General features: G+C 39.3%; 1 protein-coding gene across 1 annotated transcript; it reads right to left on the bottom strand.

Moving 5' to 3' along the window:
• Positions 1 to 13,013: 13,013 nt before the first annotated feature.
• On the bottom strand, positions 13,014 to 18,620 carry LOC100556416 (C-reactive protein). The gene is made up of 2 exons (XM_062965195.1): positions 18,419 to 18,620; positions 13,014 to 13,712 (listed from the first exon to the last, which is right to left on the bottom strand). Exons 1-2 carry the CDS (start codon positions 18,486 to 18,488, stop codon positions 13,075 to 13,077), a joined length of 708 nt encoding a protein of 235 aa, XP_062821265.1. The 5' UTR covers positions 18,489 to 18,620; the 3' UTR covers positions 13,014 to 13,074.
• Positions 18,621 to 19,022: the final 402 nt, after the last annotated feature.

The raw sequence follows: 19,022 nt of genomic DNA, 5'->3' as shown, positions 1-19,022 counted from the left end.
GTCCAATTCTGGGCACCGCAGTTGAAGGGAGATGTTGACAAGCTGGAAAGCGTCCAGAGGAGGGCAACTAAAATGATGAAGGGTCTGGAGAACAAGCCCTATGAGGAGCGGCTGAAAGAGCTGGGCATGTTTAGCCTGCAGAAGAGAAGGCTGAGAGGAGACATGATGAGAGCCAGGTACAAATACGTGAGGGGAAGTCCTAGGGAGGAGGGAGGGGGCTTCCTTTCTGCTGCCCTGAAGACTAGGACACAAGGGAACAAGGGCTTCAAACGACAGGAAAGGAAGGAGATTCCACCTGAACCTCAGGAAGAACTTCCTCACTGTGAGAAGGGCTGTTCAGCAGTGGAACTCTCTGCCGCGGAGTGTGGTGGAGGCTCCTTCTTTGGAGGCTTTTAAGCAGAGGCTGGATGGCCATCTGTCAGGGGTGCTTTGAATGCGATTTCCTGCTTCTTAGCAGGGGGTTGGACTAGATGGCCCATGAGGTCTCTTCCAACTCTACTATTCTATGATTCTAATAATAATAATAATAATAATAATAATAATAATAATAACTTTATTTTTATACCCCGCCCCATCTCCCCGAAGGGACTCGGGGCGGCTTACATGGGGCCTTGCCCGACACAACAATATAATAACAGCAGCAAGACAATAAAACAAATATCCCAACAATAAAACCTCAGCATCAATAAAACAGTCATAAAAATCCACATACAGCATAAAATGTTAAAAACAGGAGACTAATTTCTAGGGAGAGCGAGGGCACTGGGCCTGGCATCCTATCACCCTTATTTGATACACAACAAGATCAGTGCGCAGCAAAAACACACCCAAGTGTCTGAGATTATTATTATTATTATTATTATTATTATTATTATTATTATTTACGCAACAAGATCAGTGCGCAGCAAAATCAAACGTCGGACACTTCCCAAGTGTCTGAGATGATGATGATGATGATGATGATGAAGATTATTAATATTATTATATACGCAACAAGATCAGTGCGAAGCAAAATCACACCTCGGACACTTCCCAAGTGTCTGAGATTATTATTATTATTATTATTATTATTATTATTATTATTATTATTATTATTATTATTATTATTACTATTATTATTATTATATACGCAACCAGATCAGTGCACAGCAAAAACACACCCAAGTCTCTGAGATTATTATTATTATTATTATTTACGCAACAAGATCAGTGCGCAGCAAAAACACACCCAAGTGTCTGAGATTATTATTATTATTATTATTATTATTATTATTATTATTATTATTTACTCAACAAGATCAGTGCGCAGCAAAATCAAACGTCGGACACTTCCCAAGTGTCTGAGATGATGATGATGATGATGATGATGATGATGATGATGATGAAGATTATTAATATTATTATATACGCAACAAGATCAGTGCGAAGCAAAATCACACCTCGGACACTTCCCAAGTGTCTGAGATTATTATTATTATTATTATTATTATTATTATTATTATGACACAGCAAACAAGATAGATATGCTGGATTTCTTATCACAAAACCACAAGTCGAACACTTCCCAAGTGTCTTGGACTGTGTGATGTATTATTATTATTATTATTATTATTTTATTATGACACAGCAAACAAGATAAATATGCTGGATTTCGTATCACAAAATCACAAGTCGAACACTTCCCAAGTGCCTAGGACTGTGTGATATTATATTATTATTATTATTATTATTATTTTATTATTATTATGACACAGCAAACAAGATAGATATGCTGGATTTCGTATCACAAAATCACAAGTCAAACACTTCCCAAGTGTCTAGGACTGTGTGATATATTATTATTATTATTATTATTATTATTATTATTATTATTATTATTATTATTACTATTATTTGAAACACAACAAGATGAGTCCACAGCAGACACTCTGCTGACCGTTGCATTGGATCACACATCGGACACTTCCCAAATGTCTAGGACTATGTGATATATTGGCAATTATTATTATTATTATTATTATTATTATTATTATTATTATTATATACACAACAACATTGTATGACACAGCAAACAAGATCTATATGCTGGCTGTTGTATTGGATCACACGTCGGACACTTCCCAAGTGTCCGAGATTATTATTATTATTATTATTATTATTATTATTATTATTATTATTATGACACAGCAAACAAGATAGATATGCTGGACTTCGTATCACAAAATCACAAGTCAAACACTTCCCAAGTGTCTAGGACTGTGTGATGTATTTTCGGATGATGCTGCAGATCCCAGTAGGGTGGCCTTTTGCAGTTGGCAGATCGTAATTTTGTCAATGCCTATTATTTCCAAATGCCGGCTGAGATCTTTTGGCACAGTACCCAATGTGCCGATCAATAATAATAATAATAATTATTATTATTATAATTATAGACACAACGAGTACACAGCAAACAAAATCACTCTGCTGGCTGTTGTATTGGATCACACGTCAGACCCTTCCCAAAAGCCTAGGAATATGTCATGTACAGTAGAGTCTCACTTATCCAACATAAATGGGCCAGCAGAATGTTGGATAAGTGAATATCTTGGATAATAAGGAGGGATCAAGGAAAAGCCTATTAAACACCAAATTAGGTTATGATTTTACAAATTAAGCACCCAAACATCATGTTATACAACAAATTTGACAGAAAAAGTAGTTCAATGTGCAGTAGTGTTATGTTGTAATTACTGTATTTACGAATTTAGCACCAAAATATCACGATATATTGAAAACATTGACTACAAAAATGCCTTGGATAAGCGAGTGTTGGATAAGTGAGACTCTACTGTATTGCAGTTTGATCTAGTTCCTTCTTGTCAATTATGATGGCACCTGGAATTGCAACATCGACGGTGTATGCTGTGGGTTGCTGTGAGTTTTCTGGGCTGTCTGACCATGTTCCAGAAGTATTTTGCCCACATCTATGGCCGGCATCCTCATGTTGTGAGGATTGTTGGAGGTTGGCTTCCCCGCATTTGTCCCTTGCCCTGTGGGCTGCCCACAGATGAACAGGCCCATTGATTAACCACTCAGTGTTTAATTGATTAATCAATACACCAACCATATTTACATGTATTTGCATATGGTAATCGGCTAATCACACATCTCCGAAACACCGAAGAATGCGCATCCTGTCAGGAAAATGTGCCCACAATCCAATCATGCCTTGTGCCATGAAGATGTCCCCTATGCCCACCCGAACCCTGGCAAAGGATCTTACAAAAGCTAAAATAATTTATACAGTAGTCTCACTTATCCAATGTTGGATAAGCGAATATGTTTATCCATATTATTATCATATTATCATATTATTACTATTATATTACTATTATATTATTCATTATTCATGACTACATTGAAACTAGAATAGAGAGAAATCAGCGTGGAAACGGCAAGAGGTGCCATAGATGGTTGTACATGGAAATAATGGTAGTAAATAGTTTTTGATTTATTAAATACAGTTATATATTACCACTAGCTGTGCCCGGCCACGCGTTGCTGTGGCGAAGTCTGGTGGTATGGGAAATAAAGTATTGAGGAATTGGTGGTAGTTAAGGTAAAGGGTCCCCTGGGCTGAGTGGGTTGCTAGGAGACCAAGTGAGCGGAGCTTAGCCTTCTAACTGGCAGCAATTGGATAAAAACAATTATTCCTCTCCCTCTAATTAGGACTTTATTTTTCTTTTCTTTTTGTTGTATCAACCTAGAGGCATGGATGAGGGGTTGTGATGTCAATTTTCAAGGTTGTGGGGTGTTTACTTTTGTTGTTTTGTCCGCTGCCGTGATGCCATCACTCTTTTATATAGATAGATTATACATTTTTGTTATTTAAACTATACATATTGCGAAATTATGGTGGGTTTTTTTCTCTCAAAGTGACACAGCCCCCCAGTCATGCTAGGTTTTTTTGATGAATTTTGACACACCAAGCGCAAAAGCTTGCCCATCATTGGTGTAAGCCCTCTCCCACCTACCGCCATCCAAGCCCCCCTTTATGGCCTGCCTGCTTCTCCGTCTGCTCCTCGTTGCCCTGATTTGTTAGGAAGAGTCCAGTGGGAGTCCCCCAAAGGCTAGTGAGAGTCTTAGGGGCCTCTAGAGAGCCCTTGGCCTCGTCTAACAAGCATGGTCTTTATTGACGGATGGTCCCCTTGGAAGTGGGCACAGATGGGCTCCTGGAGGGAGCGACAACCGACAGCCGTATATCAGCAGATGTTGCCGAGAGGCTCACTCTGTGCTGGGAAGCTGGTGATGGCTTCTTTTGGATGGGCAAACATGCCATGCTCACGGGCATGAAAAAAGAGACTTGGGATGGCGAGGAAAAAGAGTGCCAATGCTGCCCATGGAAAGCGTCTTTTCCTTTCTCCGGTGGCCCAGTCTTTGGAGAGAGAAACAAAATGTATTTCTATAAAATTCACAAGCAAAGATGAATCCACGCATCTTTCACTCACTCTATAGATTCTATTCTAGTTTTAATCTAGTGTTCATGTGGCCCGCCCTTGGTTTTATTGTTCTTATGATCTTGTTTAATGTAGTGTATATTTTCTTTTATTGTGTTGTTTAATGAGCTATGATTTGTTGTTCTATTATATTTTGTTATATTGTGTTAAAATAAATTTTATTAGTGCTTTCAACATACAATTAAAATAAATTTGGTATAGAACAGAGTGGGGAAGGGGGAAGAATAGTAATAGTGGAGCAGACGAACATACCAGAAAAAAGAAAGAAGGAAGGAAAATAAAAATAAAATAAAATTAAAAAAAAGAGAATATATATATATATATATATATATATATATAAACAAAAACAACAAAAAACAAACATACTACATCTTAAAAGTTGACTTCCATCTTAGCACAGTGTCTTATACCACCGTAATTTAACAGAATTTTCTTATTCTTTCAACCATCTCTATCCGGTGTCTTTATTTTGTGTGATTCCATTTGTTTATACTCTCGATTGTTTTGTGAATCTTATTTTCCATATATTTTAAATTATCACCCTATGTTCTTCCTCTTTCAAATAAATTTTGATCATTTCCCAGTTTGTCTGTTTTTTTGGTCTGCCTTCATTATTTTGTAGTAAATATGTTAATTTGTCCATATTCATTACTTCCCAGATCTTTGTTAACCAACATCTTACATCCGGCATTTCTTTATCTTTCCAGAATTTAGCAAAATTCATTCTGGCTGCAGTGGTAAGATAATTAAATAGAATGATTTGTTGTTCTATTATATTTTGTTATATTGTATGGCTCTGGGCATGGCCCCATGTAAGCCGCCCCGAGTCCCCATTGGGGAGATGGTGGCGGGGTATAAATAAAGATGATGATGATGATGATGATTATTGTTATTATTATTATTATTATTATTATTATTATTATTATTATTATTTTACTCTATGTTTATTCGCTATTATTCGCTAATTATTATTTATTATTATTTATTATTCGCTAATTACATTTCTACTTTGGGTCACATTCAACTAATTCCTAAAGCCCACTATAAACTATATACTGTATATACAGTAGAGTCTCACTTATGCAAGCTAAACGGGCCAGCAGAAGCTTGGATAAGCAAATATCTTGGATAATAAGGAGGGATTCAGGAAAAGCCTATTAAACATCAAATCAGGTTATGATTTTACAAATTAAGCACCAAAACATCATGTTATACAACAAATTTGACAGAAAAAGTAGTTCAATACGCTATGTAGTAATTACTGTATTTACGAATTTAGCACCAAAATATCACAATATGTTGAAAACATTGACGACAAAAATGGCTTGGGTTATCCAGAGGCTTGGATAAGCGAGGCTTGGATAAGTGAGACTCTACTGTATTTCTATAAAATTCACAAGCAAAGATGAATCCACGCATCTTTCACTCACTCTATAGATTCTATTCTAGTTTTAATCTAGTGTTCATGTGGCCCGCCCTTGGTTTTATTGTTCTTATGATCTTGTTTAATGTAGTGTATATTTTCTTTTATTGTGTTGTTTAATGTGCTATGATTTGTTGTTCTATTATATTTTGTTATATTGTATGGCTCTGGGCATGGCCCCATGTAAGCCGCCCCGAGTCCCCGTTGGGGTATAAATAAAGATTATTATTATTATTATTATTATTATTATTATTATTCGCTAATTACATTTCTACTTTGGGTCACATTCAACTAATTCCTAAAGCCCACTATAAACTATATACTGTACTAACTGTGCCCGGCCACGCATTGCTGTGGCAAAGTGGTGGTGGCATTGGTTAAAAATTGTTGTGTAATTTTTATTTGACGTTATTTGTAATTTTTTTAAAAATTTTATTGTAAGTTATCTTTTTATTTATTATATTTTATTATTTTCTTGTATTATTTTTAGTTATTTTCTGTTATTATAGTATTTTATTGTATTAATTTTTTAGTGTTTTTATTATTTTTTATTGGGTTGCTAGGAGACCAAGTTGGAGGAGCTTAGCCTTCTAACTGGCCGCAATTGGATAAAAACAATTATTCCTCTCTCTCTAGGACTTTATTTTTCTTTTCTTTTTGTTGTATCAACCTAGAGGCGTGGATGATGGGCTGTGTTGTCAAATTTCGAGGTTGGGGGGCCTGTAGTTTTGTTGTTTTGTGGGTCGCCGTGATGCCATCACTCTTTTATATATATAGATATACAGTAGAGTCTCACTTATGCAAGCTAAATGGGCCAGCAGAAGCTTGGCTAAGCGAATATCTTGGATAATAAGGAGGGATGAAGGAAAAGCTTGTTAAACATCAAATTTTACAAATTAAGCACCAAAACATCATGTTATATTTACGAATTTAGCACCAAAATATCACAATGTATTGAAAACATTGACTACAAAAATGCGTTGGATAATCCAGAACGTTGGATAAGCGAGTGTTGGATAAGTGAGACTCTACTGTATATAAAAGGATAAAGTTGTTTGCACAGTGACTATAACAACAAAACGTCTCAGAAACACGAAACTTGGCAACACAACGCAAAAACCTTGCCTCCTGGTTGTAACAACACAACCACACTACAAAACCACAATCCGGACCCACAAAACTCACAACAACGCATTGTGACTATAACAACACAACTAAACCAGATGGCCATCTGTCTGAGGGATTTGGGTAAATACAACCTAATGTAGACTGACCAACACCACCAGACTAAGCAACGCGTGGCAAGGCACAGCTAGTCTATATATATAAAAATGTAATGTGTGTTTTTCCCATGGAGTAAACAACAAAACCACTGGACCAAATCACACCAAATTTGGCCACAAAAGACATAGTCATCCAGTCTTTGTCTTTCAATAAAAATACCTAGAAAAATAAAGTCCAAATAACAGGAAAAAAAAACATTGCTTACAACGCATGCGCAGAGGGGCCCCCAGGGAACTGAAACAACTACATTATCCAGAGGACCTCATAGCTGTGTGTGGAGCCTAACACCACTTTTTAAAAAATGTTGCCATGATGGAACAGCCTTGCAGCTTCAAAGCCAGGCTGCTTCCTAACCAGGGGGATCCTCCATTGGCCACTTTGAATACCACTGAACAGCCTTGCAGCTTCAAAGCCAGGCTGCTTCCTAACCAGAGGGATCCCTAACCACCAGACTATGCCACAGCAATGCGTGGCCGGGCACAGCTAGTAACTAATAAGTTGTAAAGTTCCAATTTGCTCATAGTCGGACAACTGTTTCAGGGGTGAGATAGATCTTGAGGAGGGGATGAACGGCGCGGAGGGAAACATTACTCTTTGCACTTTGCAGCAGATGGCTCTGAAAGCACTTTCCAATAAGCACTTGGCATTCATTAAAACCAAATGGGGGGAAATTTAAAAGCAATCCCGGGAAGTGCTTCCTCCAGCCCTTGGGAGCGAGGGCTCCACGTGCCACCGCTTCTTCCCCCGTCGAAGGATTCTTCTTTTTTATTAATTCTTCTTTGGAAACAAAGGCGAAAAAAATCACAAAAACCAACAATACAAAAACACACACAGCTTTTCATTTATATACAATGAGACTAAAATGATGACGGCTATCTAAATCTAAAGCAAACACACTAACCAAAGACATGCCGAAGACATTTAGTCGCGCAACTACTAAAACTGTACTACGAACCTCACGCTCTTTCTCTCTTAGTTTGTGCCTCTTGTGACCCTACGCCCTGTAGACAACCACACTTTGACTTTTCGTTTGTAAATCCAGTCATTTAAATTTGCCCTCATCGTTGCCGTGAAAATGTGATGAATCAAGCCTCGGTCTTTCTCGAAGTTGGTCAATGATTTCTCAGTTTGTCTGTCTGATTAGTTCACTGATGTCAACTGGCCCTCAAGGGATGTTGTAACAATCTTCAGGTTTCCAGTCGTTACAATGTGAGATTTTATTGTTTCTTAAATTAGCCTCATATTTTCCTGATTTTTTTATTCCCTTCGAGGAGATGGTGGCGGGATACAAAAATAAAGTATTATTATTAAATTATTATTATTATTATTATTATTATTATTATTATTATTATTATTATTATTATTTTATCATGACACAGCAAACAAGATAGACATGCTGGATTTCGTATCACAAAATCACAAGTCGAACACTTCCCAAGTGTCTAGGATTATTATTATTATTATTATTATTATTATTATTATTATTATTATTATTATTTTATAGTATGACACAGCAAACAAGATAGATATGCTGGATTTCGTATCACAAAATCACAAGTCGAACACTTCCCAAGTGTCTAGGATTATTATTATTATTATTATTATTATTATTTTATAGTATGACACAGCAAACAAGATAGATATGCTGGATTTCGTATCACAAAATCACAAGTCGAACACTTCCCAAGTGTCTAGGATTATTATTATTATTATTATTATTATTATTATTATTATTATTATTATTATTATTTTATAGTATGACACAGCAAACAAGATAGATATGCTGGATTTCGTATCACAAAATCACAAGTCGAACACTTCCCAAGTGTCTAGGATTATTATTATTATTATTATTATTATTATTATTATTATTATTATTATTATTTTATAGTATGACACAGCAAACAAGATAGATATGCTGGATTTCGTATCACAAAATCACAAGTCGAACACTTCCCAAGTGTCTAGGATTATTATTATTATTATTATTATTATTATTATTATTATTATTATTTTATAGTATGACACAGCAAACAAGATAGATATGCTGGATTTCGTATCACAAAATCACAAGTCGAACACTTCCCAAGTGTCTAGGATTATTATTATTATTATTATTATTATTATTATTATTATTATTATTATTATTTTATAGTATGACACAGCAAACAAGATAGATATGCTGGATTTCATATCACAAAATCCCAAGTCGAACACTTCCCAAGTGTCTAGGACTGTGTGATGTATTTTCGGATGATGCGTGCAGTAGGGTGGCCTTTTGCAGTTGGCAGATCATCATTTTGTCAATGTCTATTGTTTCCAAATGCCGGCTGAGATCTTTTGGCACGGCACCCACTGTGCCCATCACCACCGGGACCACCTGCGCTGGTTTCTGCCAGAGTCTTTGAAGTTCAATCTTGAGGTCCTGAAAGCGGCTGAGTTTTTCCTGTTGTTTTTCGTCAATGCGACTGTCACCTGGGATGGCAACATCAATGATCCAAACCTTTTTCTTTTCCACAACTGTGATGTCTGGTGTGTTGTGTTCCAGAACTTTGTCAGTCTGGATTCGGAAGTCCCATAGTATCTTTGCGTGCTCATTTTCCAATACTTTTGCAGGTTATTATTATTATTATTATTATTATTATTATTATTATTATTATCAATCTATCCTGCATTTATTATTGTCCTTACCATTTATGGGTTTTAAATGCAACTTTTTATCCTTAATTGCTGTTTCAGTTGACTGGTTTTTAACTGTTATAATATTCTTGTTTCATATTGTATTACTGTTTTTATCTTTTTATATTGTGATTCGTATTTTGTTGTTTATTTTGTCCTTATGTTGTTTGGGCCTCTGCCCCATGTAAGCCGCCCCGAGGCCCCACGGGGAGATGGTGGTGGGGTATAAATAAAGTATTATTATTATTATTATTATTATTATTATTATTGGTAGGGATCTGCAATGGCTGGATCCCAGGGAAAGCAAAGAGGCTGGGAACTCTCCAAGGTGCTGAATTCTCCATCCCTTACAACTTAAATCAGCCATAGAAAAGCATGGCTTTTGCGGCCCTGTTTCGGGTTAGAAAGTGTTATTTCTTGTTTAATTGTGCTGTACTTACTTTGAAAGCAGTTATTATACTCCAGACACGTCGCTTTTGTGGCAGACTCAAAATGATGTTGAATTGATTGAAACTCGCTCAGATATTCTTTGAAAAATTATAGCAACATGTACTGTGGAATGGCCAATAAAAACCAAGTTTTGCAGTTTAATCAACTTTCCCCATGTTTTCATGATAGAACCAAGTAGCAAATGGCATTTATAACCCAGGAACAAGAATAATGTTTCATAGTGCACCAATTGTGTATTTATATGTATATTTTTATCAATGTTTAATGTATTTAATTTTAACTGATTGAATTGTTTGTAATATTTTTATATTATCACTGTTACTCATTTCCATGATATAGCACTTTATGAAACCTGTCCCCGCTGGTTCGCTTTTAATTACTCTGATTTTATCTGCTTGGATTTTAATGTATTGTCCATTGTATTATTTTGTGTATTGTTGAAATATTTTAAGTTTTGTCAAATATGTTGTGTCGTTGTTCGGGCTTGTCCCTGTTGTGAGCCGCCCCGAGTCCCTTCGGGGAAATGGGGCAGGATATAAAAATAAAGATTATTATTATTATTATTATTATTATTATTATTATTATTATTATTTTATGACACAGCAAACAAGATAGATATGCCGGATTTCATATCACAAAATCACAAGTCGAACACTTCCCAAGTGTCTAGGACTGTGTGATGTATTTTCGGATGATGCGCGCAGATCCCAATAGGGTGGCCTTTTGCAGTTGGCAGATCGTGAATTTGTCAATGTCTATTATTATTATTATTATTATTATTATTATTATTTTATGACACAGCAAACAAGATAGATATGCTGGATTTCATATCACAAAATCACAAGTCGAACACTTCCCAGGTGTCTAGGACTGTGTGATATTATTATTATTATTATTATTATTATTATTATTATTATTATTATTATCTCCAGAGGAAGGGAAGAAAGTTTACGAAACAAGAAGCCGGGGAAATGCCAACACAGTACCACCATCTAGTGGTCTCATAGGTTATGGTTTAGAAGTATTTTTTGTGTTGGCAAAGGCTTTCATGGCTGGAATCACTGGGTTGCTGTGAGTTTTTTGGGCTGTATGGCTGTATGTTCCAGAAGCATTCTCTCCTGACGTTTCGCCCACATCTATGGCAGGCATCCTCAGAGGTTGTGAGGTCTGTTGGAAACTAGGCAAGTGGGGTTTATATATCTGTGGAATAATGTCCAGGGTGGAGGCAAGGTTTTTGTTTTAATCTTGTCAGAAGCGACTTGAGAGAATTGGCCATCTACATAGACGTTGCCCAGGGCACGCCCAGATGTGTTATCATCCTGCTGGGTGGCTTCTCTTTCATTCCTCCAAGCTAGAGCTGATGGACGGGAGCTCACTCCATTTCACGGATTTGAACCACCAACCTTCAGGTCAGCAATCCAACCTTCAGGTCAGCAGTTCAGCTGGCACAAGAGTTTAACCATTGCCCCACCATGGCTGGTGTGAATGTTGAGGAAAGTGTGAATGTTGCAATTGGCTAGCTTGATTAGCATTGAGTAGCCTTGCAGCTTCAAAGCCTGACTGCTCCCTGCCTGGGAGAATCCTTTGTGTTGTTTTTTATTTACTGTCCTGATTTTAGAAATTATATTGTTCAGTTTTATTATACCACAGTAATTTCTATATATTTTATATATATATCATCGTATATTATTTGCTTTGAACTGGATTATATGAGGCCCCTTCTAGACAAGTGTATAAAATTCACACTGAATTGGATTATATGGAAGTGTGGACTCAAGATAACCCAGTTCAAAGCAGTTACTGTGGACTATCTGCCTTGGCATTCTGGATTATATAGCTGTGTGGAAAGGCCTTGAGTCTACACTGCCATATAATTCAGTTCAAATCTGATAATCTGTATTTCATAGACAGTGTGGAAGAAGCCTAAGGGAATCCTGTCCCCTGGGTGCCATTGTGGCTGAGGGGGGTGCTATGACATGAAATGGGTGGGGCTTAAAGGGGGCGGGGCCTACCCTTCTGAATGGCAGCCAGGGGGAGAACGACTCTTCCTCTGTAATTTGGACTTCATTTTTCTAGGTGTTTTTATTGAAAGATATAGAATGGATGGCTATGTCTTTTGTGGCCAAATTTGGTGTGATTTGGCTCAGTAGTTTTGTTGTTAACTCCATGGGGAAAATGCACATTACATCTATATATATAAAAGGGTAATGAAATTTCAACCTAGGACAAAACAACAAAACTACACATCCCAGAAACTCTAAACTTGGCAGCACAACCCCTCATCCGTGCCTCTACGTTCATACAACAAAAAGAAAAGAAAAACAAAGTCCTAATTAGAGGGAGAGGAATAATTGTTTTTATCCAGTTAGAAGGCTAAGCTCCACCCACTTGGCCTCCTAGCAACCCACTCAGCCCAGGAGACAGGCAGAGTTAGGCCTCACTTAGGCCTCTTCAACACTGCCTATAAAATACAGATTATCTGATTTTAACTGGATTATATGGCAGTGTAGACTCAAGGCCCTTCCACACAGCTATATAACCCATTTATAATGGACTTGATGAAAGGTAAAACCTTTACCCAATTCCCCAATACTTTATTTCCCATATCACCATACTTGCCACAGCAACGCGTGGTCAGGCACAGCTAGTTTTTATATATATAGCTGGGAATGCATAAGTAATCAGGTGCTATTTTTCTTTATTGGAACATTGTCGGTGAATAAGAAGGCATGTATATGATTATGATTGAACTCCGTATGGGGAAGGCGTTTGACAAGGCTGAAGAACAACATAACCCTTGATTTCATAATTCAACGCTCTCCAGTTAATCAGAGAGTCAGAAAGGACGTAGTCACTCGAGACGAGACCCACTTCATCGGCATTCAGAACCCTGTTCCACATGTACACATCCTTCATCTCTCCCACAAAGGATTGGCTGGCATCAAAGCCACCTCCGAAGGAGTCTTGATCTTGCCCGAGTACAATAGATGCCTCGGGATGGATACACTGGCTTTTCTGCAGCCCCATCCGGGGCAACGGCTCCCCATCCAACCACAACGCCACTAATCCCGTGGCAGACTCCCAGCTCACACAGATGTGCTCCCAACCGGGTTTAGAGTCCTTTTTTTCCGGAAGGATAAAGGTCACATAAACTTCCCCAAGATAAAGTCTATATTGGTTTGGACTGGGCTTCAAGAGCAGGATTTGGTTGTACTGTTCCTTCGTAGCGTAAGAGAAGAGGCCGTATTCACGGGTCAGGAGTGAGTAGTATCTCAGGCACATGGTGAAGCTGGTCAGCGGCTCCAAGAGCGGGGCCTGCAGAACCACAGAGGCACTGTCCGATTCTGCGGGGAAGACAAGCACCTTCTGCTGCAGGTCTATGGAAATACATAACAGTATCAATGACTTGGATTATGGAATAGAAAGCATGCTGATCAGATTTAGACATGTCAGCAAATTGGGAGGAAGAGCTAATACCCCAGAAGGGCTGGGCTGTGGCGCAGGCTGGTTAGCAGCCAGCTGCAATATATCACTCTGACCAATAATAATAATACAGTAGAGTCTCACTAATCCAAGCTAAACGGGCCGGCAGAAGCTTGGATAAGCGAATATCTTGGATTATAAGGATTGATCAAGGAAAAGCCTATTAAACATTAAATTAGGTTATGATTTTACAAATTAAGCACCAAAACATCATGTTATACAACAAATTTGACAGAAAAAGTAGTTCAATATGCAGTAATGTTATGTTGTAATTACTGTATTTACACATTTAGCACCAAAATATCACGATATATTGGAAACATTGACTACAAAAATGGCTTGGATTATCCAGAGGCTTGGATAAGCGAGGCTTGGATTAGTGAGACTCTACTGTAATAATAATAATAATTTTATTCTTGTACCCCGCCCCATCTCCCCGTAGGGACTCGGGGCGGCTCACATGGGGCCTTGCCCAACATCACAATATAAAAACAAATCAAAACACATAAATTTACAACAATAAATCAACAATATCAGTAAAACCATCATAAAAACAATATTGCAGGAAAAAGCGTTAAAAACAGATATAAAACACAAGTCTAGGCCAAAGGGCGAATGTGTCAAATTGGGGGGAGGTAGTTATGTCATTGACATAGTCATTAAAGTACTAGAAATGACAATAATGACAATAAGAAGGCGAATCAGTGGGTCTATTATTATGTAGGCAGGCAACTTGAACCAACAGAATTCACTCATCAAAGGCTTTCCGGCAAAGCCAGGTTTTCAGGTTCTTCCGGAAGGAGAGGAGGGTGGGGGCCAGCCTAATCTCCCTAGGGAGCAAGTTCCAAAGCTGGGGGGCCACGACAGAGAAGGCCCTCTCTCTCGTCCCCACCAACCGCGCCTGTGAGGGTGGTGGGAGCGAGAGGAGGGCCTCCCCCGACAAGCGACGAGATCGTGCGGGTTCGTAGGGTTAAACATGAGCCAGGAATGTGATGCGGCTGCAAAAAAAGCCAACGGGATTCTGGCCTGCATCAATAGGGGAATAGCGTCTAGATCCAGGGTGTTGGGAATGGAAGAGCCGTTAAGCTCTAATCACCCTCTTTTATGAGGCAAATTCCCATTAAAATAGCAGAGTAAAGAATTGCAGCAGGGTGAGACTTACGAGGGTGTGAGTTTGGAAGGCCTCTGTGTCATCAGGAAGGCAAAAGGGATGCAAAGTTAGATTTAAAGATTAAAAACATTTATTGAGGTAAAAAGAAATCCATTGATGGATAGAAAAGGCTTGGAACTAACTAGCTAAGCTATCCTGTTCTAATACACATAGACGGATTAAAATAACAAAGCTGTATAGATAGGCTACATCTTGACTAATAAAGGACAGAGATGCGTCTTCTCTGGAACAAAGCAGGACGCTGGAATGGCGACCAAGCCTCATGGGTCGCTTCTTCTCTAGGGTCAGAAACAAGTTCCAAAGCTGGGGGGCCACGACAGAGAAGGCCCTCTCTCTCGTCCCCACTAACCGCGCCTGCGAGGGTGGTGGGAGCGAGAGGAGGGCCTCCCCCAATGAGCGAAGAGGTCGTGCGGGTTCGTAGGGGGAAATGCGGTCTCTAAGGTAGGCGGGTCCCAAACCGTTTAGGGCTTTGTAGGTGATCACCTGCACCTTGAATTGGGCTCGGAAGGTAAACGGCAGCCAGTGGAGCTCCTTAAACAGAGGCGTTGAACGCGCCCTGTAATTTGCTCCTGTTAGAAACCTGGCTGCCGAGCGTTGTACTAGTTGCAATTTCCGAGCCGTCTTCAAAGGCAGCCCCACGTAGAGCGCATTGCAGTAATCCAGCCTAGAGGTAACTAAGGCGTGGACCACCCTGGTCAGATCTGACTTCTCGAGGTATGGTCGCAGCTGGCGCACAAGTTTGAGTTGTGCAAAGGCCCTCCCGGCCACGGCCGACACCTGGGCCTCAAGCGTCAGCCCCGAATCCAGGAGGACCCCCAAGCTGCAATGGACCTGCGCCTTCAGGGGGAGTGCGACCCCGTCAAGCACAGGTGGCCACCCAATACCCCGATCAGACTTGCGACTGACCTGGAGGACCTCTGTCTTGTCGGGATTAAGCTTCAGCTTGTTCGCCCTCATCCAGGCCAACACAGCAGCCAGGCACTGGTCCAGAATCCGAGGGGCTTCCTTGGATTTTGGTGGAAAAGAATAATAGAGTTGGGCGTCATCCGCGTAGAGATGGCACCAAACTCCAAAACCCCGGATGACCTCTCCCAGCGGTTTCATGTAGATATTGAAAAGCATGGGGGACAGAATAGAACCTTGCGGGACCCCACAGGTCAATGGCCAGGGGTCCGAGCAGGTGTCCCCCAGCTTCACCATCTGGGAACGACCCTCCAGGAAGGAGCGGAGCCACTGCAAAACAGCACCCCCAAGGCCCATCCCAGAGAGACGTCCCAGAAGGAGACCATAGTCGATGGTATCGAAAGCCGCTGAGATGTCCAAGAGAACCAGCAGGGTCACACTCCCCCTGTCCAAGAGGTCATGAGTTCGAGGCCAGCCCATGTTGGGGTGAGCACCCAACAATAAAATATAAAAAATATAGCCCCTGCTCATTGCTGACCTAAGCAACCCGAAAGATAGTTGCCTCTATCAAGTAGGAAATTTAGGTACCACTTATATGTGGGGAGGCTAATTTATGACGTCATAAAAAAAATCACCCAGCCGCCGTCGGAATGAGGAAGTTGCCGTCGCAGTGGATGATGAAGCTGCTGCTCCCAGTGCGGCCGGAATCAAGCATTCCCTCAGGAAGCTGGAAGCTGGAGAAGGTTTAAATTGTGTTGTTGAAGGCTTTCATGGCCAGGATCACAGGGTTGTTGTATGTCTTTCGGGCTGTGTGGCCATGTTCCAGAAGTATTCTCTCCTGACGTTTCGCCCACATCTATGGCAGGCATCCTCAGAGGTTGTGAGGCATGGATAAACTGGGCAAGGTTTAAATTGCCTCTGCGTCTGTCTCTGTCTCTGTTCTATGTCATATGGCATTGAATGTTTGCCTTATATGTGTACAATGTGATCCGCCCTGAGTCTCCTTCGGGGTGAGAAAGAAGGACGGAATATAAATACAGTAGAGTCTCACTTATCCAACACTCGGTTATCCAACATTCTGGATTATCCAACGCATTTTTGAAGTCAATGTTTTCAATACATCATGATATTTTGGTGCTAAATTCGTAAATACAGTAATTACTACATAGCATTACTGCGTATTGAACTACTTTTTCTGTCAAATTTGTTGTATAACATGATGTTTTGGTGCTTAATTTGTAAAATCATAACGTAATTTGATGTTCAATAGGCTTTTCCTTAATCCCTCCTTATTATCCAACACATTCGCTTATCCAACATTCTGGATTATCCAACGCAGTTTTGAAGTCAATGTTTTCAATACATCATGATATTTTGGTGCTAAATTCGTAAATACAGTAATTACTACATAGCATTACTCTGTATTGAACTACTTTTTCTGCCAAATTTGTTGTCTAACATGATGTTTTGGTGCTTAATTTGTAAAATCATTAACCTAATTTGATGTTCAATAGGCTTTTCCTTAATCTCTCCTTATTATCCAACATATTCGCTTATCCAACATTCTGCCGGCCCATTTACGTTGGATAAGCGAGACTCTACTGTACTGTAAATAAAAATTAAATAAAGACAGAATCAGGCTGCGAAATGGCCGTCACGGATTAGAGAGCTAGTTGCACCCTCAAAAAAATGAATTTCAACAGGGAGAAATAATAATAATAATAATAATAATAAGTTTATTTGTATCCTGCCTCCATCTCCCCCGAAGGGGACTCGGGTCGGCTTACAGCAAAATCAAAATACAAACAATGATAAAATATAAAACATCAGGACAAGAACAAAAACCAATAAAAAATATACACAATAAGTTAAAAGACACAACGCAGAATTAAAACATCAGGTTAAAAACAATGAGGTTGCAATAGTGGATAAGCAAAGTGTACGGTGCACATTATGGGTAACAAATTCATAAGTAGATAAAGTGCATTAGAATCATTTAAGGTCACATTAGGTACGGTAGGGAGGAGTCCTAAGTAATATAAATAGATGGTAACCAATAAAAATGAAATTCACAGATATAGGACGGAAAGTGCTTGGAGTGCAAAAGGGATCTAGGAGTCTACATAGATCACAAGCTATACATGATTCAACAGAGGGATCCGGCAGCTTAAAAAGCCAATGCAATTCTCGACTGGAAAACTATGTCCCGTTCTGGGCACCCCAACTGAAGGGTGCCTCGGCTTATATTCGGGTCGGCTTATACTCAAGTATATACGGTAAACTTTAGAAACACTTTAGAAACAAAGCTCCAGCAACCCCCCCCCCCCAGTTTTGTAAGTAGTTTTGAATCATTTTTAATTGATCATGCATGCCTAGTATCTATGTACTTTTCTTCTTCTTTAATAAAATTTCATATATTCCGTCTGTCCAGTATTGGGCAAGGACAACACCCAATAATCCCCTGGTGCCTGTCAGACTATTAATTCTCAAGTGAAGAGTATATCGTACATATCCCCCAATACTTACTGGTTTCAGACAGGACCCCTGAGAAGGAAATGAGTACCAGAAGCAAACTGACTGGTGTTGGGTTCTTCATTGCCTTTCGGAAACGTGGTCAAGAATAAGAGCAATCAAACCTGGATAAATCCAGATAACTTTTCCTATAGCCTTTGAAATGCCTAATCCTCACAGAAAGGAAGGGCCTTTTATTATCTCTGCAAAGCTGGGTCAATAAATAAGCTACAATTGCTGGAACGTGGATCATTGTGGATTTAACAGAAGACCTTCAAAGTCCAGAAAGAAGTTAAAGAATAACTTGCTTTATTTAAGATTGCTAAATTATGTGAAGTAGCTGTATCAGAACATGGACTAGGCTCCAAATCCATGCAGCTTGACAGCACTTTAACTGGCATGGCTCAATGCTATAGAGTCCCAGGAGTTGTAGTTTTGCAAGGCACCAGCACTGTTGGACAGAGAAGGCTGAATACCTTGTAAAACTACCATTCCCAGGACCTCACAACATTGAGCCTTGGCAGTTATAGTGGTTTTGAACTGGGAAAAGTCAGTGCCAACTTCTAGTATGAAACATCAAAGGTGTTCTTTGTCTCACAGCTGAGCAATGGGAAGTCCA

Source organism: Anolis carolinensis, unplaced genomic scaffold (assembly GCF_035594765.1).
Source record: "Anolis carolinensis isolate JA03-04 unplaced genomic scaffold, rAnoCar3.1.pri scaffold_14, whole genome shotgun sequence".
NCBI lineage: Eukaryota > Metazoa > Chordata > Lepidosauria > Squamata > Dactyloidae > Anolis > Anolis carolinensis.
The sequence above is the reverse complement of the archived record's forward strand: the minus strand, read 5'-3'. Positions and strand labels throughout refer to the sequence as shown.

Excerpts from the sequence above, each read along its gene's own strand:
- LOC100556416 (XM_062965195.1), bottom strand. The coding sequence starts at position 18,488 with ATGAAGAACCCAACACCAGTCAGTTTGCTTCTGGTACTCATTTCCTTC. Across the intron at positions 13,713-18,418 it reads AGGGGTCCTGTCTGAAACCA|ACCTGCAGCAGAAGGTGCTT; the intron begins GTAAGTATTGGG and ends GTATTTCCATAG.